A 21444-nucleotide genomic window follows, 5' to 3' on the forward strand; every position below is an offset into this window, starting at 1 on the left:
ACTAAAACTACATCCACACATCGAGATACTTTCAGCCGAGGCAGTTAGTGTCGACCTAAAGCTTCTGAAAACATAAAACAGAGCAAAACAGGAGGGGAAAAAAGCTTTTACGTATTTTAAGAATTATTATATTTTAGGTTCAGTTATTTATTACATTCTCCCTGCTGCAGGGAATATTTTCCTCCTCGCTTTTCATATCTTGGCTCTTGAATGCAACTACACTGGTACGCAAGTCATTCAGTCCAACATGGAGTCTTTGTAGGGATTTATATACCGATGGAAATTCGATGCGACGACTTTTGGATGGCTTAGATTGGCACGGAACAAAAAAAGTGCATTTGTATGACGGATTTTGAAACGTACAAAAACTTCACTCTTTGTAGTTTTTGTAGTCATAAAATTAAAACTTGCCTAAAGTTTTAATTAGCATGTTTTTAACCAGTGATTGATGGGATTTCTCTTGAGCTTTTTCTATACAATCGAACTCTGAATCATTCTAGCATGTTAAAAAGCTCAATGTTCACTGGCTTAATCGGACAGAACCAGAAACGTGGTACGTATAAATAGATCAGGCATCGGACCGATAATGATTGAACAGCCGACAAACAAAAATCAAAAAATCTTTGAAAGACTTTTAGGAAGCATGGAAAGCTACAGTCCTAAATCACTTTGAAAGGTAACAAGAAAATCCGACGCTTGGGAAGGAAAAATACAAAAAATGAGGAGTAACAGTTCAGGTTAAAAAAAAAAAGTTTTTTTGCAAGACTCTGATTTTGGATCAAAAGTATTCATACACTGTTTTGGTTAATTTTGTACTAAAAAGGAGCTGAAGATGGAAGCTTGCAAATAGTAAAAGGATGGAAGAGTACAAATGCATGCCATGGCGAAACATAGTAGTGGCAGAATGATGCTGTGGGGATGCTTTAATCCACAGGGGACATGGAAATGTTTCCTATTGAAAGGCTCAATCCAAGTCCAGACTCAAATCTAGTACAGAAACCATAGCTAAATTTCACTTCTTTTTTCTCCCCCTCACCCTGAACACACCATTCCCATGGTAAAACACGGTGGTGGCAGCATCATTGTAACAAACAACAACTTTGTGTTGGTCTGTTAAATAAAGCCCACCGAAATGCAGAGAAGTTTGTTGTTGCAACATGAGAAAATGGGAAAAAGCTTAAAGTGCTTGGGATACTTTAACAAAGCGATGAAAAGCAAATAAGAAATATGATTTTTTTTGTAAAAAGTGCATTGTTAAAGAACATTAACTCATGTCAGATAGTGCGCAACACAGTGAAAAGATAAAACCGTAGACAAATTAAATACTAACCAAACTTTATATGAGCCCAGCAGTGTAAACTTTAGAACCAACTTTAGCACATAATGTTCCAAATGTTGGTTCAGGAGGTTTTATCTTCAACCAGGTTGCCTTCAACGATCGCGCCGTTTGTCCAAGGACGCCGTTCATCAGCAACTGAGCCTTCAAATGCCACATTGTGGCAAAACGGAGAGAAAAAGAAAAAAAAAAGCAGCCGACCTGTCAGCTGGGTCCAAGTTCAGACGACGGTGGCATGATTCTTGAGATAAGATCGGCCAAACAGGACGGGAGAGAAAGAAAGGGTGAGAAAAGTAGGACAAGAAAGAAGTTTTTCTTCCCCTATTCCCTTATTTCACAAAGTCCGGGTGTAGTCGTGTGCATCGCCGCCTTTTAAAACCTTCAAACATCAGTTTCTTCAATTTTAAACCGATTCAGAGAAACGAAGCACCAGCAGAGTATGTTTATGTTTTTTTTTTCTCCTTCATTTTTTTTCTCTTTTTTTTTTTAAAAGGGAAATAAATAAAATAGGTAATCAGAAGGAGTTTTCAGTGTTCGGGACTTATCGATCCGGTTCGTTCATGTTTACGGGCCGCCCTGCGGGGACCGGGTCAGGGCTGCCGGTTGCCGTACATCAAGGGGATGATGAAGACGGAGATGTCGTCTCCGGAGCCCAGCCGCTCGTTGGTGATCCTCCAGCCTCTGTCTCTCAGCACGCCCCGCGCTCGCATCACCAGGTCTTGCGCCGCCATCGTGTACCTACGGGCAGAATTACCGTTCGGACTCATTTCCGCGTGGGAGAAGTGGACAGAGAGGAAAAGCCGAAACCACGCGGGGGAAAGCGGGAATCCTCACCTGTGCAGGTCGTCGGGGTCGCAGTTGGACAGGAAAGTGGTGACGGCTTCGGCTACCTCCTCGTTGGTCAGGACGTCCCAGAGGCCGTCGGTTCCCATCACCATGACGTCGTCGGTCCCGTGTTCGTGCTGCGTCAGGTTGTACACCTTCACCTGTGGAACACCGCACGCCTTTGGTGAGTCCATGTCTTCGAATGATTTTAGATTTTTATCGAAGTAATTTAGACGCTGGAAGACTCACTCACTTCTGCCACCGTCCGCATCCCCGACGGTTCCCGTCAAATAAATCGAGTTAAAGCGATGTTGTTTTTGTGAGATTGTAACTTGAAAGCCACGTTTTAAATCAAACGAGTTGTCCAAGAATTTTTAATTTGTAATTAATGGCCCACTGTTCCCCCAAAGATATAAAAACAGGGCTCCCACGCATTTGTTACAGAGTCCTTTCTGTGAAAAAGTTAATATATAACTTAAAGGAATTTGTGTAGAGAGCAAACTTTACATAAACCCCATACCCAGAGGAAAAATGCAAGAACGGATGGACAGAAGGACACAAGAAATTAAATGAGAAATTAAGGGGAGAAGGAAGATTTAAAAAACGACACAAAGGACAGAAGGAAATAAGGAAGGAAACAAGAAATTAATTGTGGAAGGAGAGGCGGGGAAATAAAGACACCAAAAATGAGGACGATTAAAAAATTAAAAGGTGCAAATGGATAATGAGAAAGATATAAAGGAAACACAGACGGGAAGAAGGAATTACATAAGGAAGGATACAAGAAAGAGAAGGAAGGAATAATCCAAGGGAGGGAGGATGGATTGAAGAAAAGAAAAGACAGATCAATCAGTGGAAGATAAAAGTGAGATGTTCTAAACTCGTGCCAAAAACTAGCAAATTGTATCACCAAAATGTTTTTTTTTTGTTGTTGTTTGCTTTTATCTTGTTTCTTATACAAGCTAACTCCCTGCGTGTTTCCAAAGTGCCCGGTCCTCCACACGCCTCTTTGTTCTGGATGTTTCCATGACTTAAGGAATTGAACGGCGTTATCGTAGCATCCCGACACAAACAACACACAGGAGGCTCCGCTGAGCGCCGCGTTAGCGAGCGGAGGAGGAGGCAGGAGGTTTGACGTGAACCCGCCGTGAACCCTGGTGATAATGAATTAAAGATCAAGCGCAGAGCTCAAGAGAGGGAAAAAGAAAACTCAATAAGATGAACTACTTCGGGAGATGAAAGCGCTTTGAATCCAGCGCCAGACGGTTCAGACAGGTGAGTTCAAGTTCTCCGGCGGCAGAGAAGCAGCGTGATGAGTGCGGTGCATATAGAGGAGGACGTCGTGCCTCCTGTACAGCGAGACATAAAATAAATACACAACTCTGCACGAGCAACTGGAGCAGAGCAGTATGGACCAGCGAGGAGGGATGGAAAATCTGATCTCTGGAAGCAGATTCAGCTTCTCAGAAATCTTCTTTTCCTCCTTTTTCTGTTTTGGAGTTAAATAACAGAGAGGTGTTTGCTCTGACCTCAGGAATACAGGACAGGAACGGCTTGATGTAAATGTTGGAGTCGTGAACTTTGAGGTCGTGGTCACCGAGCCCCCGGGTCACTCCGATGGTTGCCAGGACCCGCGCCTGATAAACAAAACACGTGAATGATTGACTTTAGGCGCCCAGATTTATGCCAATCATGTGAAATGTGAAAGCTCCGGGCATTTAAATATGAAAACTAAAATATGTGCAAGTCTAATATCTGCTTCTGAAGCCCTGGATCGACTCCTCTATGATGTGCTGACATCTTCTTTTGAAAATAGCAGCTTTCATTGGAAATGAGGCAAACTGGTTTATGCAATGTTTGCACTGGAGAGGTGACTGAGTTCATGTCTGGCTGCAGACTGCGCCGCCTAAAACTCGCCGTTAAAACCTCTTCCTGCGTCAAAAGTTCTGAAATGCAGCCTTAGGTTCATGAATTAAGTGGACAGAACTTTCCAAGATGGAAAATTGTACAATTTTTGAATATGAATCAACTCTGTTTGAGAAAAAGAAAAATCTGATCAAGTTTGGATCATCTGATGCCTGTTTACATAATTACCCCAATTTCTCTAAATTTCAAATCAACCTAGATAATATTTTCTTAACCTGAACCCTACTATGCTTGTTGATTCATACCTGGTTAAAATAATTTAAGAGTGATAAAATGTGTGGAAATTAGTATAGTAAATATGTAGTAAATTAGAATACATCTGCTGATGAGTTTGTCAGACTAAATGTTTTGACAATAACAGACTTTTAGCAGCTATTAAACAGCCCGAGGTTTTTAAAATATATTTTTAACTGGCCTGATGTAATATACTAATGTTAAATGATTTGTTTTCATTAGGTGTTGGCAGAAAATCATTGTGACTAAGAGAAGTAAAGTTGTTAAACCATCCCTCTTTGTCTAATTAATCTATGTAATGTGATGGAGTTACTGAAATGCATAAATGTGCAAAAATAGTCTTTTTTTTTTACAGATCTGCATCTAAAATATTCAAGAAAAAACGCAATTGGAAAAGCTGACATGTCCGGGTGCAATGCTACTTGGCCGGTGTTTAAAAGCAGAGTCAGTGAGTGAGTGGTATGCATGCCACACTTTCCAGATTTCTATTTATTAAAAAAGGAGGAACTCGGTAGAGAATTTTGCCTCCACCTAACAATTATTACTACATTGTGCATGTTGGTCATAAAAACATAAAGGCTAAAGAACCAGTTACCTTTTTGCCTTCGCCGTAAATAAGAGGAAACTTGAGATCTTCATCCTCAACAGTCTTGTATGCCCTTGAAGATAATAAAAAAGACTTTTAAGTGAAGCATAACCTGCCATCCTTCATTAATGGAAGGTCAACAAATACAATACGGTTCAAATTCGAATTAATCTAAAGGCAAAGATAAAAAGGATGACTTGTGTTGTCTGAAATCAATGCGTTTTCAGACAAGTAGAATTCTGATAAACATTTGAGACTAATTGATATGTTGGTTATAAATTAATGTAAGTTGGCATAGCTAAGTTATGACAAGTTATTCTACAATGATGGAGAGACATAGCTAACTTATTATAAAAATGAAATAAGATGATTGACTAAAAATTAGCATCAAACAAATGAGGTCAGCTTCACCAATATTAGCAACATGTCAGGAACAGCAGTACTTTAAACAGATGACAGAGTCATTTAATAAAGTTAAAGTTTATGGTGAACTTAAAGTATTCAACAAAAAAATAGACACAGCTTTTTTTGTTTTGTTTTCAAGCTAATAAAAAAGAGCTAATAGCGTCAAGGAATAGTATTTACAATATAGCATTTCTGCTATGACTAGTCTTTTAAATAGGAGCTAACCAAAAATTAGCAACACAAACATTTAAAACTAGTGACTATTTTACCACAAAAGGGACATTTATTGATCAAATGGGTAAAGACCAAAAACAGAACAAAAATATTTTATGCATGTATAAATGCTAGCTGAAAATTTAAAGGAAAAAGTAGCATTTGAAGCTTTTCATGCTAGCCCAAAGCTAACCCGTAGCTGTCTGACCACAACACACCTTTTTTACACGCCATTTCAAGTTCATCAGTCCTCTTTTTTAAAAAAAATATGTTCATTTTCAACACCTTTTTGAATTGAAAATGAACCAAAATGTGTTGAAAATGTGACTTTAAAATCTGTCAATCTTGTCCAATTTAGCCTAAACAAAGACCGATTAGCTCACTTAATACATCACTTTAGACGTTTATTTAGACTTCTATGTTTAGATGAGGTACTTGAAAAAGAATATAAACTATAGGCCTCCTAGAGAACGGTATGTATAAAAAGTTTTACTAAGATTTTTTCCTGACAGCAACAAAATTACAATATATATATATATATTATTCCAGCTTTTTTGACCATAAATTAATTCCTGCATACAGTTATAGCCTCAAAAAACAAATATTTCGCAATTTTTAAATATGCTTAACAACAACTTTTATTTTCGTTAGTGCAAATATGCTGCTAATGATATTTCCCATCCTCATTTTATACAAAAAAATGAATAGATTGTTATATTAGGGCTTGCTTTTTTTGGTCAGATTGTCAACAACTACAACAAAGGTCAGAGGAATTTGGTCAAATAAATACAAATAACACTTAATTCAGTTTCTCTTTAAAAAAAAACACCTTTGTTTGCAGAAAAAGACAATACTGAGAACAAGAGGCTGGGAGAGTATGAAGCATTCAAAGCACAAATTCAAAGAGCAAATCTGAAAAAAACAGATTTAATACTTTGATGTCGGCTTCAAAAACCTCGTAGCCGCTTGCTGATGTGCTTCAACCGACGAGATCAGATTTGGCACCGAAAGTCAGAGGAAAACATTAATAACTTCAAACGGCTTCACATCCACCCAGAGTTCCCTCTCTCTGTCAGACTGTGCTTCTGTCTGGCCATTAATCTTTCTTCGACGCAAGCGGTGAACTTTTCATGACCTCCCCGCGCTCAGAGCAGCAGATTCTGTCTGTCTCTCTTTTATTGTGCCTTTAAGCAGGAAAGTGTGAAACACCAGCATCAGCAGTCCTCCCACCCCTTCTCGTTCAGCCTCTCGTCACACTCTGAATTGTCTTCATAGTCTTTAAAATAATCCCTGAGCACAATCCTGCTCTAGACGACACATCTTGTTTAAAACGCGTCATCTGTCTGTTGGCTTCTGCTGCGTGGACCGTATGGAACGGCATAAGAGAGAAAAAAAAAAAAAGAAGTCACAACCAGACCTGAAAGAACTCCAGCTTGTTCTATGGGGGTGATGCAAATCTTAGCCCAAACATGCAACACTTGCAATGCTCAGAGTTTACTCCTCATTACAGAGAGGAGCTAGCTTGAAAACGGCAGCACTCTGCAGAGCCTTGTGGAAGCGCTCTGCGACGGAGGAAACTCACCATCCGTTCATGGTGAAGTCCCTGTAGAGCATCCGCTTGCCCACCTCCTTCCTCTGAACCCTGCGGGGGAACTCCAAATGCGTGAACTCGTTCCCCAACAGCTGCGGCTGCATGTAGCCCTGCAGGACGGACAACGACGACGCATCGAGTCAGGCAGAGAAACTTCATCCGCACTTTCAAACAACTCAGATTTTCTCGTTTAAACTTTTCCCACATTTTGTCGACCGCGAAGTACTTTATGGGACAGACTAACAAAAAGAAGTGCAAAGGAAATTCCTGAAAGTTTCTGAAGAGCATGGTGTGCATTTCTTAACCTTCATTTCCCCCGATGCCCCTAGATAAAATCTAGAAGAAAAAAAAATAACACATGAACCTTCATTCCCAAAGTGGGAAATGTGAATGTTGCATAAGACATAAAAGATATGCTCACAAAAAATTATAAACAAAATTTATAAAAATCAATGTATGCATAATATGCCGAAAATTTTATTTCTGCTCACGTTACATTTGAATTAATTTAACACTGCAAGCTTGTGCTAAAAAAGTAAACGACGGTCTCACCAACTCCACTGTGAAATATGGTGGTGGCAGGATCATGCTTTGGAATTTTTTATACATAAAAAGAACCTTAAAAGTGTAGTATGGATTAATATACATTTATTCTGATGCCCCAAAATAAAATCCGGGCTAAACATCTGGAAATTTCAGGAGAAAACATATAAGACTTTTTCCTTCCCCTTTACAAATAATGCACTACTTCCCCCATAAAATACATTAAAAGTTTGTGTTTGTAATGTGACAATGTGTGGAAACGGTAAAGGGTTGTAGATACACTGAATTTACCACGTATAACAAAATATTCCATGTGTTTTGAAAAGAAGAATCAAGTAAAAAAAACCATAACTGTCCAACCAGGAACTGCAGTCGCTGGCGTTCTGACTCTGGCGTGAACTCCGTCGACATGGAGACGATCTCGTTGCCTCTAATGATGATGGCCCTGCAGGACGCGGCGTGGAAGTTTTGCGATGAGAAACGACAGAAGCTTCTCAGTCATCAAAGAGGCTTTGACTTCACAGTCGAGTCTGAAACGTACCTGCTGTCGCCTGCGTTCCCGACGTACAACTTCCCCAGCAGGTAAACCACGGTGAGCGCCGTGCATCCGCCGCTGATGCTGTACACTTGTTTCTCCCTCTCGAGCTGGGCGTCCTGAGAAAAAGGAAACCAGCAGACGGTTTGATGACACACAGCGTAAGAAGACAATCAGAAAGTCTCCAACGTCCACCCAAGCTCATGTAGACAGCAGGGGGGGGGGACACGTTTCTATTTTTGGCAGAATAAACCTTATATTTGATTCAAAATGTCCTGGAATTTCAAAAGGGTTTTCTGCCACAAAGTTCCCAGAATCATCTTTCGCTTCACAATAGATCCAACAGATGAGTTTGTTGCTAAAAAAAACCCCCCTAAATGTAACCAAATTAGCTAAACTGACATGTGACTGCAGGACAGAAAAACATTCTCCTCTGTATAACATTGTCAAATTTATGGGAGTGGTTATTTTCTTCAACAGCAACATAAATAATTCAGATATTATATTTTATAGAGGTTTCCATTTTAAATATAAGAGCTTCTTTTCACTGTAAGAATAGCAGAAACGGGGGTTTAACTTAGAAGCTTCACATTGATTTTATTTTCTGAGCCTCAGCTTGCAAAGCCTACCACTGCCACCTAGTGGACACACAGCAGAAATGCACCCCAACGCCTTAAAAAAAAATCCCTCAACGTCTTAAAAAAAGGAACTCGCTAGTCGTTGTTTTAATGAGAAAATAAATATTTGAAACATCTGAAAAACCCCTTTTCCATGGAAGGAGAAGTGAGTGATGCAGCACCAGTAACGGAAACATGAGACATCTCATGTTTGGGGTTTGCTTCTTACTCATAATTTTGAATACCGTCACAAATGAAGATTGGGGTCGCAATTTTCCAGCGAGGCTAACTCTTCCCAAAACCCAGGGACGTTAATGTGAATTTTCCCGCTTGATAGCACAAGACAAAACAGATAGTGAAATGTCAAAAGCTACAGGGGCCATTCTCAAGAAGAGAGGAGATACACGAGAAAGTCAACACACTGACTGTTTTCTATGACAAAGAAAACAGGGAGAGGTCACCGTAGTTCAGGGCTCAGAGATTGATTTAAAAAATAAAAAAGCTATGACGAAGAAGTGTCGGTCAAAACTGTAAATCTAGACTCCTTCAAAGGAACTGGCAAAAAAAACAACAACGTAATTTTCTTTTCGAAACTGCAAAAAGAGCTTTAATTTAAGTTAGGGAACAGTATTTATCATGTCGCTGATCATCTAAATACATTTTTTAGAAGGTTTTTAGTGTTGTCGCAATAAAGTCCAATTACTGATGCTGAAAAACTCCTAAAACTCTCTGTATTGTCAGAGATTATAATTTTTTTTACTATTTTTCTAAACTGTTTGTTTTGATAAATATCAGTAAACTTGAAAATATGATTAAATGCAGCCACAGTGCATTTTAGACATACAAATCACAACTGTTGATGTGACTGGTGTACTACAGAAGAGTATCATTTATTTGATTTTATTTTTCCTTTATTTAACCAGGTAAACCCCATTGAGATCTGGATCTCATTTTCAAGAGGGACCTGGGCAGAAGTCTGCAATACATAGCAACCTGGTTACAAAATTATAAATGGAAATGAGTTTTTAGAGCGTGATTTGTGTTTGTGTGGCTATCGTTGCTGTTCCATGCAATCACAGCAGTAATAAACGGTCTGCATCGTCGCTTTTTATCGCCGATAATATCGTGATAAAACCTGAAGTCTGTATTTCTAATAATTTGAGTTCCCTGAATGCCTCCAAAGCCTCGTCCTCCATCACGCACCATCTCCTTGAAGGCGTTCTCTATTGCTCCGATCACCAGGCTCTCGTGTTGGACCTTCTTCTCCATGTAGAAGCGCGGCGGAGGTGGAGTGCTGCACGGCGAGCTCGGGGCGCCGGCGGCCCCCCGCAGCGAGGCGGCCCGCGTCAGGGCGCGGTGCGGCCCCGGGGGGTTCCCCTGCAGGTAGGGGCTGCTGTCGGGCTCCTCGCCCAGCACGGTGGGGGGCGGCGAGTGGAGGTTGCGCAGGATCTCTATGACGGCTTGAAGCTGGCAGGCGATGTGGTGCTGCAGCAGGCGGGAGGCGACGACCGCCGCGCCTGAGCCGGCGTGACCGTCGAACAAAGCCCAGTAGTGGAACACGAGCCCTTCGCTCTCCTGCAGATGAAACGTGGACATGTAAAACTCTGTGTGATGGAAGCCTAAGAATATAACTCACCATTGCTATAATGATATGTAGTAGAGAAATTGAGAATATGAAAGTTCACAAAGTTACCTAACAAAGACGTAATAAAGACTTCTTATCGTCACGTTTATCGTTATCTCAACAGTTTTGTAAAATATTGTGATAAAACTTTAAGCCCCTTTCGCCCATTCCTCCGCCATACTCAGCCTGAGCAATTTTCAAGGTTTTGGCAAGTTTCAGTAGGTTCAATTTGAGACTTTTAAAAATCTTTTGGATTTAAATTTAAGATTGAAATGTAATAATTGATCTTAGGTTTGAACTATTTGATAGGTTAAATACAACTTTGTCAACCTTCACTGTTGCTTTTTTTTGTTCCGGCAGCCTGCTTCTGTATTTTACACCTAGATTTACTAACATCAGACTCTGGGGAGCCTCAGGATAGTTCCTGAAGCAGGGTTATATCTAAATATTACATCCTTCATTTCAAGGCAGCTGTAGACTTTCCCATAGTGACGGAGCTGTCAGAGAAAATGCAGCAAGATCATGTGCAAAACTGATAAGAGAATACCACCAAAACTCTTGCAAAAGGGTGACGAAAAGGGTGGTTCTGCTAAACACTGATTTATAAACGATCGTAACATTTTTCTGACTCATTTTAAAAAATGTTGAAAACATTGCTTGATTTCTCTTCCACCTCAAAATCCAGCCCCATTTGAAACCACAGCGAAATATAAAGCAGTCTGTGATTGTGAAGTGACGTTTGCAACACACTTTTTGTAGGTAAATGGGACAAAATCATACCAGCAAATGTGAGCTTGTGTAATGGCAACGTTACGCAGAATTCCTCTGGGCTGTGGCTGCTAATCTCCCTATAATGTCATCGTTAGCAGCGTTGGAGGAGGTTGTAACCGATGACTAACGCTGGCTGGCTGGCGTTGCTGTGCAAGGAGACCCGCCATGACTCCTGCTTTCCAGCAGTGAGGGAGCCGGTGAGGTCAAATCTCCATGTAGGAGCCGTCATCGTTTCTGCTCAGTGTTATCGGGCCGTCACAGAACAGAATTCCGTTTTTTTTTTTCTGTCTGTGATTTCAGGGTGGAAGCAGGGTGTAGATGTCTGTGTTTTATCTCTGTTTGGATGAATCCTTGACTCCTACGTCTCTGTTGCTCCTATTACAAACACAAAGTGGGATTCAGGAAACGCTGCTAATTCGTCACAGTTCGGTTAACCGAATATCTGGAGAAGGTCAATGAACTCAGTCGCCTGCATTCTACCCCTATTAGACTGGTTAAATCATAACTAAACTTTGAATCGTAATGACTAAAATATGATGACGCGTTTATGTGATCAAAACATTTTTTTTAGAATATCAGAGTTTACTGTACTGTTGCACTTTGCTCAATTTTCAAAAAACCGCAACTATTTTCGTGTCATCTGACTCGCTCTGCGTACTTTTACACCCTACAGCAGATGTCTGAGAGTGAGAGATTTCCAGTACTCTGTCAATTTTATGACGTTCAAACAAAAGCATGAGAACCAACTTGTTCTGTAGGTATTAGAACTGCACTGGAATGAGTTAAGAACTGGATTATCAACAAGTCACATCAAAACAGAGAGTAAACATGTCAACGTTAGCCTAGCATTTTAGCAGAACATCGTTAGCAGGATCAAGAGTTGATTGAATGTCTTGCGTTGCGACAGATAGGTGGCATTTTAGGTGATCTATTGCCGGAAGCAAGTACAAATTTTTATAAAGCACTTTTCACAGACAATGTCACAAAGCGCTGTGCAACGCAAGTCAAAGTTATACAAAGTATTTGGTTAAAAGCTGACCCAGATAATCAGGAGGCTGGCCGTTCATAGCCTTGTAGGTGAATACAAGAACTTTGACACAAATTCTAAAATACACAGAGTTGGTATAGGACCGGGGAGATATAAGTGACACAAACAGATACAACAGGATATCATCGGCATAGATGTGATAAGGAATGTCACAAAAAGATTGAATAATTCGAGCAGGATGAGGAATCTTGAAAGAAAATAATAACGGGCCAAGAACTGAGTCTTGTGGAGCCCCACAGATTAGAGCAGAGCAATCCAGCATCATATAGCGATCAAAATATTAAAGTGTCACTTAGATTAAATCAGTGCAACTTCAAGACACTTTCGAGAATTTAATCTGTCTGTCTTTTTTGAAAGAGAACTACTTGTTCTCTGGTTTGCAACCATGTTCCTACCTCGCCCATCATGTGTTCCACGCGGAGGCCCAGGGCCTCGCCGTTGGGGAGCGAGTTGCGTCTCTTGGCCGTCGGGGTCTTGCTGGGCGTGGACGGGGGACAGTAGCTCATCGGTCTCCTTCTGGCCACGACCACCTCGCAGCAGGCCTGGTCCTCGTTCAACGCGCTCTTACCAGCATTGATCACCCTGAAAAAAGAATGTAGAGGTTCTCAGGCGATATTTAACTGGAGGCTTGCCCTCCGCTCTTTCAGAAGGAGTTTAGAACATATTTTAGTACCCAGGTTTGCGCCACAGATCCCAGGTGGCTGTTTGTGGATCACTGCAAGGTCACAGCAATTACAACCTCTACATTTATCGGAAGCAGCTGCCTCTGCCAGTTTTTTTGTTTATAATCTAAATCAAACTGTTAGTTTGTGCTATTGCTCTGACTAGAAAGCTCTTCCTTATAGCTACTGCTGAAGTGGCCTGCAGCATCATGCATTTTCACCTGCACTGTAAATATTTGTGTGTCATGCTTAGATTAATATGTCTAATATTTGGAACTACACAGCTGTGACTAAGCCTGTCGCAATAGCCAATTAATTGCGTGATAAATTAAAAGGTCAATAATTTCCATCCTGACGATGATACTTTTTGAAGGGCAATTTTGTGTACAAACTTCCTAATCAATTTCATTTATGGTTTCTGTTATGTTTGGGTTTTTGTTTCCTTTCTGTTTATTGTGTTGGGTCATTTATTTTTCTTTAAGTTATTTAAAATATCTTCCAGCTTCTGTGTTAAATGTTCTGTACAAAATGTAGTGTTTATTGATCTCTGAGAGGGCAAACTTTGATTACTGTGCTGTTATTAACATATTATTTGAAAATGGTCTTAGAACAACAATGTTGCAGTTTATCACAATAATTTCTGGGACAAATTCAGCAAAATTTGTCACTGTGACTGTGGCCAGCCTCCTGATTTTCTGGGTCAGCTTTTAACCAAATACTTTGTATAACTTTGATGCACTTTGTTTAACTAGATATGATTTGCTTATCTAATAATATGTTTAATGGGAGGAAATGAAGCACATTGTGTGCCTGACTGTAACAAAGTAGTTAAATATTCATTAGCTTAATTATTCAGAACATAGATTAGAGGGCGCTCCTGTTGGAGGCACTTCAGGCACTTAGCTTGTTGATATTAGCGAATCTTCATCGGTACAGACAGAGAATCTGCATAGTGTTACATGACACTAAATATTATTATCAGTTAACTTACCACAGTCAGTTAAACTTCGTACTTTACACTAAGTACACTTATTCACTCTAGGATTGAATGGTGGAGCAGCAGCCCTGATGTGTTATCTCTTACTTCCACAACTTAAAAATATATTTTTAGGAATAATCGGAGTGATTATATACTGCTAAATCCTATTACCAAGGTTTCCCCCAGAAAACTTGCAAAGCCCGGTGGTTGGGTGCTAGGGCAGTCATTCATCCAGTGGCTTTTTGTGTTTTTGAGTTAAAAATGTTTAAAGTTCACAGGAAATTTGAAAATATCACTTGATAATTATGTGTTATTGGAAGATTAATATCTGAACACCAACTATTAAATCTTTAAAAAATGCAAACATAAAAAAAACAAAAAAAAAACTTAAATAAGCAATGCTAAGCCTGGTGGGGGCACAAGTAAAGCCTGGTGGCCCACCAGGCTTATAATACACTGGGGGAAACCTTGTAAGAAAAAAGGTAAAAGGCTATACACCAAGACATAAAAAATATATATTTAGTTGAAAGGTACAAAAAACACAGTCCTTCTGATTGTTTCATGCAAAGCGTTCCTATCATACACCCTGCATAAATTTGTTTTAGCTACCCTCTCAATGTCATTAAACTTGTTGAAAAGCAGTTCAAAATAGCCAGTTTAATTAGACTCAAGAAAACAGAGGGGATAAAAAGAAAAAAGTAAAGCCGGCGTGTCTGACAGACGTATCTGGAGGCTGTTGTCAAAGTGTGATTGTGTGAAATTGGCAGGTCTATTAATAGACTCAAACTGTGGGCTGTTTTCTGCTCGGCGGCGTCCATCTCTGCTCCTCAACCCCAAAGATCTGTTAGCTTCAGATAGAAATAGAGATAACAGGAGGCAGAGGGCTTGGAAACCAACATCACTTAATCAATTTAATTCTGATGTTTAACAGTTTTTCATTCATAGATTGTCTATTTTTACACGATTAAAGGAGTTTCAGGTTTGATGTGAGTGCAAAGACTAGAAAAAGACTAAAAAGACGTGTAACTTGGTGGTGAAGATGGTCACTGTGTCTCTTGTGTGGCTGTATCAAAAATGTTGCCAACAATTTAAAGTGGGCGTGGCTACTGCACTGAAGTACGTTCTGTTGATAAAACTGGTGGCCTATCGCACTTATGGATGGAATATTTAGCGCTACAATAAGATCTCTCTTGGTGTTTTGTCAACCTTTTTAATCATTGTAGTAATTCGTTGTGTCACTCAGAGCATAAAAGCCTTCAGATATGAGAAACTGAGCACAATGACTCAGCCTGGCTGTCAAAACAATATGGACCAGGCTTTCTGATTTCTACCCTATTATCTGCTGTGCAAACTTTGCACGTCTAAACGCTGATTGCAAAATGGCTCTTCCCATATACGCCGATGGTATATTGTCTCAGCTGTGTTGCACTGAGGCTGCAGCTGGTGCCTATGTTTGCATTGGAAGTGCTCCCACAACTCATTTTGTCCTGACTTCAACATTTGCAGAAAGAAAGACTTCACTGCCATAACCAGTCAAATTTGTAGTTTTACTCAAACCTGCCATTGTGAAACGCATCTCATTTTCTGCGCTATTGTAAGGCCTGTCATGCTTTTTTTTTTTTTTTTAAGCATAAGATTCGATGTAAAAGTTATTTTAGGCAAACCAGTAGGCTGTAAGATACAAAAACCACAAGTACAGTCCTTATGAAATTAGGACATCTAGCCAAAGTATGTATGTTTTTTCTAAAGTATGTGGATATTTAACTTTAAGTAGCAGAAATAAATAATAACAGGTTAAAAAAAAAATATTTTAACATATGCTTCTGGGAAATAATAATAATAATAATAAGATAAAAACTAACTTTTACCCACTTAAAATGACCATACAACATCTAAAATAATCTTAATTAGCAAAACAATCTTAATTTATGCTGTTTAAACTGATTGAATTCACTTCAATAAAAAAACAGGGTCCCACTGTGCCAGGTAGTGAGTAATATAGCAATCCCCTCAAATGTACACTGTGTGATAGCATTATAAAACAGCTTCTCGTGAGAACAACTTCAGTTCAGATGAGACGCTGACTTTTAACTTCTTTGTATTTTATTATCAACTGGAAGGATATTAAAGTCCAATGTGCCTCCAGAGGCAAAATGGTTCCTGTAATGAGAAGAAAAGGGGCTTTAATTACAGATAAACGCTGATCTGAGCTGAACTCATTACCTCCAGCAATCCGCTCGAGACCCTCCGTCTCTTTTCTGAGGATTACTGCGAGATGAGCGCGCGATAAATTAAAGAACAGACGGAAAGAGGCGTGGTATTTTAGCATCAGGCAATTTAGGTTATTTCTCAAGGTTAGCAAACTTTGTTGCGTTATGCTACAAAAACATCCTTTTGATAGTTGGAAATAACCCCCCAAGCTTGTTAAAAGTAAGTGCAGGTCAGGAGTTGGCAGTGTTTTGTCTCCCAAGACTCCAGGTGTTCACGAATAGTGTTTAAGATAAATTTGAAATTAGTGTTCACTACAATAATTTTCTGCCTGTTTTTCTTTTTATTTTAAACCACATGGCCATAGTTAATAGATAAATCACTTATAATGGCAAAAAATTATGAAGCAATGCCTTCAAAAATTAGGATTTTTTTTTTTATGGAAACCTTTATAGCTTCCTGCTGCAGGCAGCTGCAAACCGTTGGAGAAGTTGGACAGGCCAAAACAAAAGGAACAAGGCGGTGAACTGGAAGAAAAGTGACAAATGTTAAATAAATGTGAATTCATTTGTGATGTGCACATCAAATTGTGTCGAACAATTCTCACACCTGTGGAGGTTTGCAGCTCCTCCAGAGTGACCGTGGGGCAACTGATTAATAATAGATTGTCTTCCTGAATTGCTCTGACTGAATGTAGTTCCATTTATCTTCTCATTAAGCCTGACCAGTTTAAGTGTCTCTGCTTACAAGCATCATCACATTCGGAAAGATTTATTAGGCTGCAAAAATGCTTCCAAAGCCAGTTTGACCGACGAAGAAAAAAAAAGGACAAAACAGAGAATTTTTTTGACCACTCCCTAAATTTGTATTTTTTGTAGGATTTCAAACCTAACTTAACCTAAAACCTTAACTACCAGAATATTCAATAATTTTACTTAACTCCAATCCAAAACAGCACAGATTTCTGGGGGATGTAGGCAAAGGAAAGGTTTTAGACCCCAACCTCTATGCAAGGTTAGGTGGCACCAACTCCCTCACTCACTCTTTGGTTACCTAGCAGCAACCTGTTGAGTAAGGCAGCAGCAATTTCATGTGCCTAATAACTGCTTAAAAATAAAATCAACGTTGTTGAGTGAAAACTGGATAAAACAGAAAAGGTCACGTCACCATTGCGGCGGTATTTCGGACATTTAAAATAATAATCATTATTGATATCAGCCGATATGAAAGGGTTATGTCCCGATTGTACGGTTTTTTCAGCCATATCGTCCGACCCAAACTGATATTTGCAGGAGAAAAAGCATCACCAATCCGCACGTGAAAACCCAGCATGTGCTCGGAGGACGGTGGTCCTTTGGATGCGCTGCACCCAGCCAAAGGCTGCGTGGATGTGGGTCACAACAGGTGCAGCCTGAGCCCCTGCAGCTTTACGTTCCCCTGGGGCCCCCAACAGCCAGCGCACAGCTCACATATTCAGTAAGATTCGCACAAAGAACACGGGAGCTGCTTTGAGGTCAGCTGCATTACTTACTCAGCGTATCCGGTGGCCCACGGTAATCTCCTGGTTTCCTTCAGGATGAGGATGGGCCGGGCTATGTGGTCCGCGGAGCACTCGATTTCATCCGCGGACAGTCCCAGGAACTCAGGTCTCATGTAGGGAAATTTCATCGGCAAATCCGAAGACGAATTCCCGCCCCCACCGGAGCTCCCCCCGGTCATGATCCCACCCATGAACCCGGCCACGGCCGTCTTGACCCGGGTGAGCATGTTGTTGTTGCCGCCGCCGCGCCGCGCCGCTGTGTCCGTCGGCCGGTGCGCGGCGCCGCGGCTCCCTTTCCCCGGATTCCCCCCCAGCTCGTCCGCGCTGCTGCTCGACGACAGGGCTCGAAAGGAAGCGGTGGTTGCTGGGGGGATGAGGATGAGGATGAGGAGGAGATGGAGGAAGCTCCTCTGGTAGTTAAGGTCTCATTGATTCAGAGCAGACAACAGTCAGCCGCCACCGTGCAGGGCGATGATAACAACAACAACAACAACAACAACAACAACAGCAGCGACGCCGCTGCTGGTGTACCTCCATAAAGAGTCATTGATAACTGCGTGAACGCGGAAATACGGTGGCAGATTAAGGGGTCACGTGACGCATCCATGGATGAGCGCTGCAAAAAAACAAAACAAAAAAAAAACCACACAGCCTGCACCACGCATAAACTGCAGGCGTTTGAGTTTTAATGCAAAAACGCACTATATAACCTACATTTTGACTCGCCACTTAAAATTTGATTTAATTATTCATAACAGATAAAAAAAAACAAAAAAAAATCTTCAGTAGGTGACAATGATAATAAATCCCATTATTTATATTGCTCCCGCAGCAGTGGGGTTTCAAAGCGTGTTGAATCCTCTCTGTGGTTAGACTTAAAGGCTATTTTTTGCAGTGCAGAGTGAGCAGCTTAAGGGACTTGACAGAAGGTCAAAGGTAAATCAGTCCCTGACAACCAGAGAGATCTGAGAGGACTCCCACTGCTGCCACTCATCGGATGATCTGAAAAATGTTGGCTGGTCACATCATGAATACGTGTAAACAGGATTTTATGAGGCCGGTATAAAATGGCGTGCAATTGTTAGTTGGTAGAGGTTATAGCAATATTTTCCTTCAGAATCCGTTTTTAAATATGACTTCCAGACATTTCTGGCAGTTTTGATGTCATTGTGGACATTTGTGTACTAGACATTGCACTCATTTAGTTAGGTCAAAAATCACTGGTCCATATATATATATATATATATATATATATATATATATATATATATATATATATATATATATATATATAAATGGAGAGAATTAAAATGCTGCCAGTAATTATCAGATTTTGTATTTTTTCAGCATAAAGCAGGCAACCTAGTATTCACCAGCAAGCTTGTTGAAAGGACAACAAACAGATGAGATACATGTATTCTTTTTCTGGTTCTCGGGTGTCCCGCCCCTTTCTAATGCCGCCCTGGGCAACCGTCATATCAAGAACCGCCACCAGTGATTAATAAAGCCAGCTCACACTTTGGGTGGATCCAAGTGACTTAAAAGCAAAATCCATTTATCGTCGCTAAAACATCCATTTGTCAGAGTGATCGGAGCCGCAATTTAAAACATCTATTCAGAAAATGTGTTTGAAATTTAGATTTAGTATCTTATATACCATAAAAAATGAGAAAAGTGAGAATTTTATTTCAACTCCCACATTAGCTTTGGGGATAGAAGCAAAACACGCCATATGAGCTCCTTCATTAATAGTTAACTTTAACTTTTATGCAACTGCTTTCAAAGACATTCTTTTTTTAAGTCAGTATCTGGAAGCTACAATATATAATAATTATAAAAGATTCAGTGGTAAAAAAACAAAAAACCTTTTCATTTATAAATACTGTGTTGTTAATAAAAGATTTGTGCAAGCAAAATGTTTTCACTACATATTCCATACAGCTGCACTTTATGGAGCGGCACACTTTCTGCAGTACGCCCTAATTCCTTTAGAGGGCGCTCTAACATCAAGGTGCAGAGGGAAATTCAATATTAACCTTTCAGGGACAGTCGAGGGGCTTTCACAGCGTGTTTCCAGGAAAAGCTTCAGCCTCTTCTGTGGAACACTACAATAAAGAGGTCTTCCCTCAACGCTCCAGTCCGTCTGCTATGTTGTCTCAACAATTGATCACATTTTTGGCTCTGAGCCAAATGAATAATGTTTTTTTTTGTTTGTTTGTTTTGTCCATTTAATCATGTTTGGAAAAACTGCCAGGTCTGTCTTGCGTTGTGGGCTTTCAGGCTTTCATCTTGTTCTGACATCATTGTTTTCACCGCTATCATTAGAGCCACATGTGACTGGATTGCGTCTTTGTCATTGTACTTAAAAACTTTTTTTCCCCACACCCTCTGGGTAATGAAATGGTGAGAATGTAGCAATCTAGATCATTAGTTCCAGTGAAGCTTGTGATGGGCATTTATGATCTTTGGCTAGATTTAAAACACAAACAGCAGCTTCTGCTCCCACAGGTTTTTACCACGACCCATATTTCTTTTCATAAACTGATAACATGACTGTTTAATAATCTTTGATTACCCTGAAAGTGTTGGGTGCAACGTGTCACACTTCCTTTCCAGCATCAGGTTCGTGTGAGGATCGAGACAACTTGTGGTGGTTCCTTTCTCAAGTGCGGGAAAATACGGGCTTTGTGAGAGAATGGGGACATGATGTATTGCACACATCGAGGAAGGAGCATACGAGGAAGTTCTTTAAAGGCACAAGCATCTTTAAAAGATTTATAGCGAGGACATGAAGTGGCGCGACGCCCATTATGGTAATTTTAAGATTTATTCAAGGGGAAATGTCGGATATTGTTGGCGATAATCAAAAATGACATTCATGTGATTACTGTTTGAGTTGATGACATCATAACAGGTGGAAACAGAGGACCAGATAGGTATGCAAAAGTGAATACTATGGCCACTTTCATGTACTTTCATATTTCAAGGAGGTATTTGATGAATCAATAATAAGATATCATTAGAAATATGTGTATAATAAAGTTTTTGGTTTTTTTTAGGGAGATCAAATTGAAAGGCTGCTCACAAAATGCTGCATTTAAGGTGAAAAACTCTATCTAAAGGGACTTTGATTGAATAGTCTGGCTTGTAGTTTTAAAGGAGCATTTACAGGATAATTTGCTTACCAACTCTTCAAAGGGAGCCTTTGAAGTATTTTGAGCATTGTTTCTCCATATCTCAGAAAGTAGAAGAGCGTCGAGCTGAAGAGGAAGCGGATTTCTTGACATTCATAGGGAGTTGCCAGAGGCAGCAGCTCTGACTAAAAGATGGAAAGGTTACATGTGGTTTGAAAAATTATCTATTGATGGTAACCAAAACAACACACTCTGAGATGTTTTTTTTTTTACCTTTAGGCAGTATACAGGAAATATGTCTCTCTGTACAGCGGCTGCTTTGCCCCGTGGCTTTGGGAAAGGTTTGCAACAATGAGCTCATCGTATCTGAACGTTTTGTCTCTGACAAGAATTTTATTGCATTCTTTTCTACGAGGTAATAGCTATATATATATATAAATATATATATATATATATATAAATAAACACAAACGTAGGTAAGTTATTGTGCTAAACCTGAATATTAAAATGACTTCTAACATTAAGATAATGAAAGACTGTTGAAGATTAAACCCTAACCTAGCTTACTAAAGCAGTAATATTTAGGTTTAAATCTAATTATTTGTAAGTTTATTCAAGCAGTGTCAAAGAAATTGACTTCATACTAAAATGGTTGTCAACACAGCCC

General features: G+C 40.0%; 1 protein-coding gene across 2 annotated transcripts; it reads right to left on the reverse strand.

Moving 5' to 3' along the window:
- Positions 1–864: 864 nt before the first annotated feature.
- On the reverse strand, positions 865–18226 carry LOC102220648 (protein phosphatase 1H). 2 transcript variants are annotated; one of them, XM_023350021.1, is made up of 10 exons: positions 17635–18223; positions 12650–12836; positions 10015–10386; positions 8201–8313; positions 8020–8104; positions 7108–7226; positions 4917–4980; positions 3691–3798; positions 2171–2322; positions 865–2074 (listed from the first exon to the last, which is right to left on the reverse strand). In XM_023350021.1, the coding sequence occupies exons 1-10, from the start codon at positions 17868–17870 to the stop codon at positions 1927–1929; spliced, it is 1584 nt and encodes a 527-aa protein (XP_023205789.1). In that variant the 5' UTR covers positions 17871–18223; the 3' UTR covers positions 865–1926. The 2 variants fall into 2 exon arrangements, with proteins under 2 accessions (XP_023205789.1, XP_023205790.1); XM_023350022.1 differs by lacking the exons at positions 865–2074; positions 2171–2322 and adding an exon at positions 2365–3510 and having other exon boundaries at positions 17635–18226.
- Positions 18227–21444: the final 3218 nt, after the last annotated feature.

Source organism: Xiphophorus maculatus, chromosome 17, assembly GCF_002775205.1.
Source record: "Xiphophorus maculatus strain JP 163 A chromosome 17, X_maculatus-5.0-male, whole genome shotgun sequence".
NCBI lineage: Eukaryota > Metazoa > Chordata > Actinopteri > Cyprinodontiformes > Poeciliidae > Xiphophorus > Xiphophorus maculatus.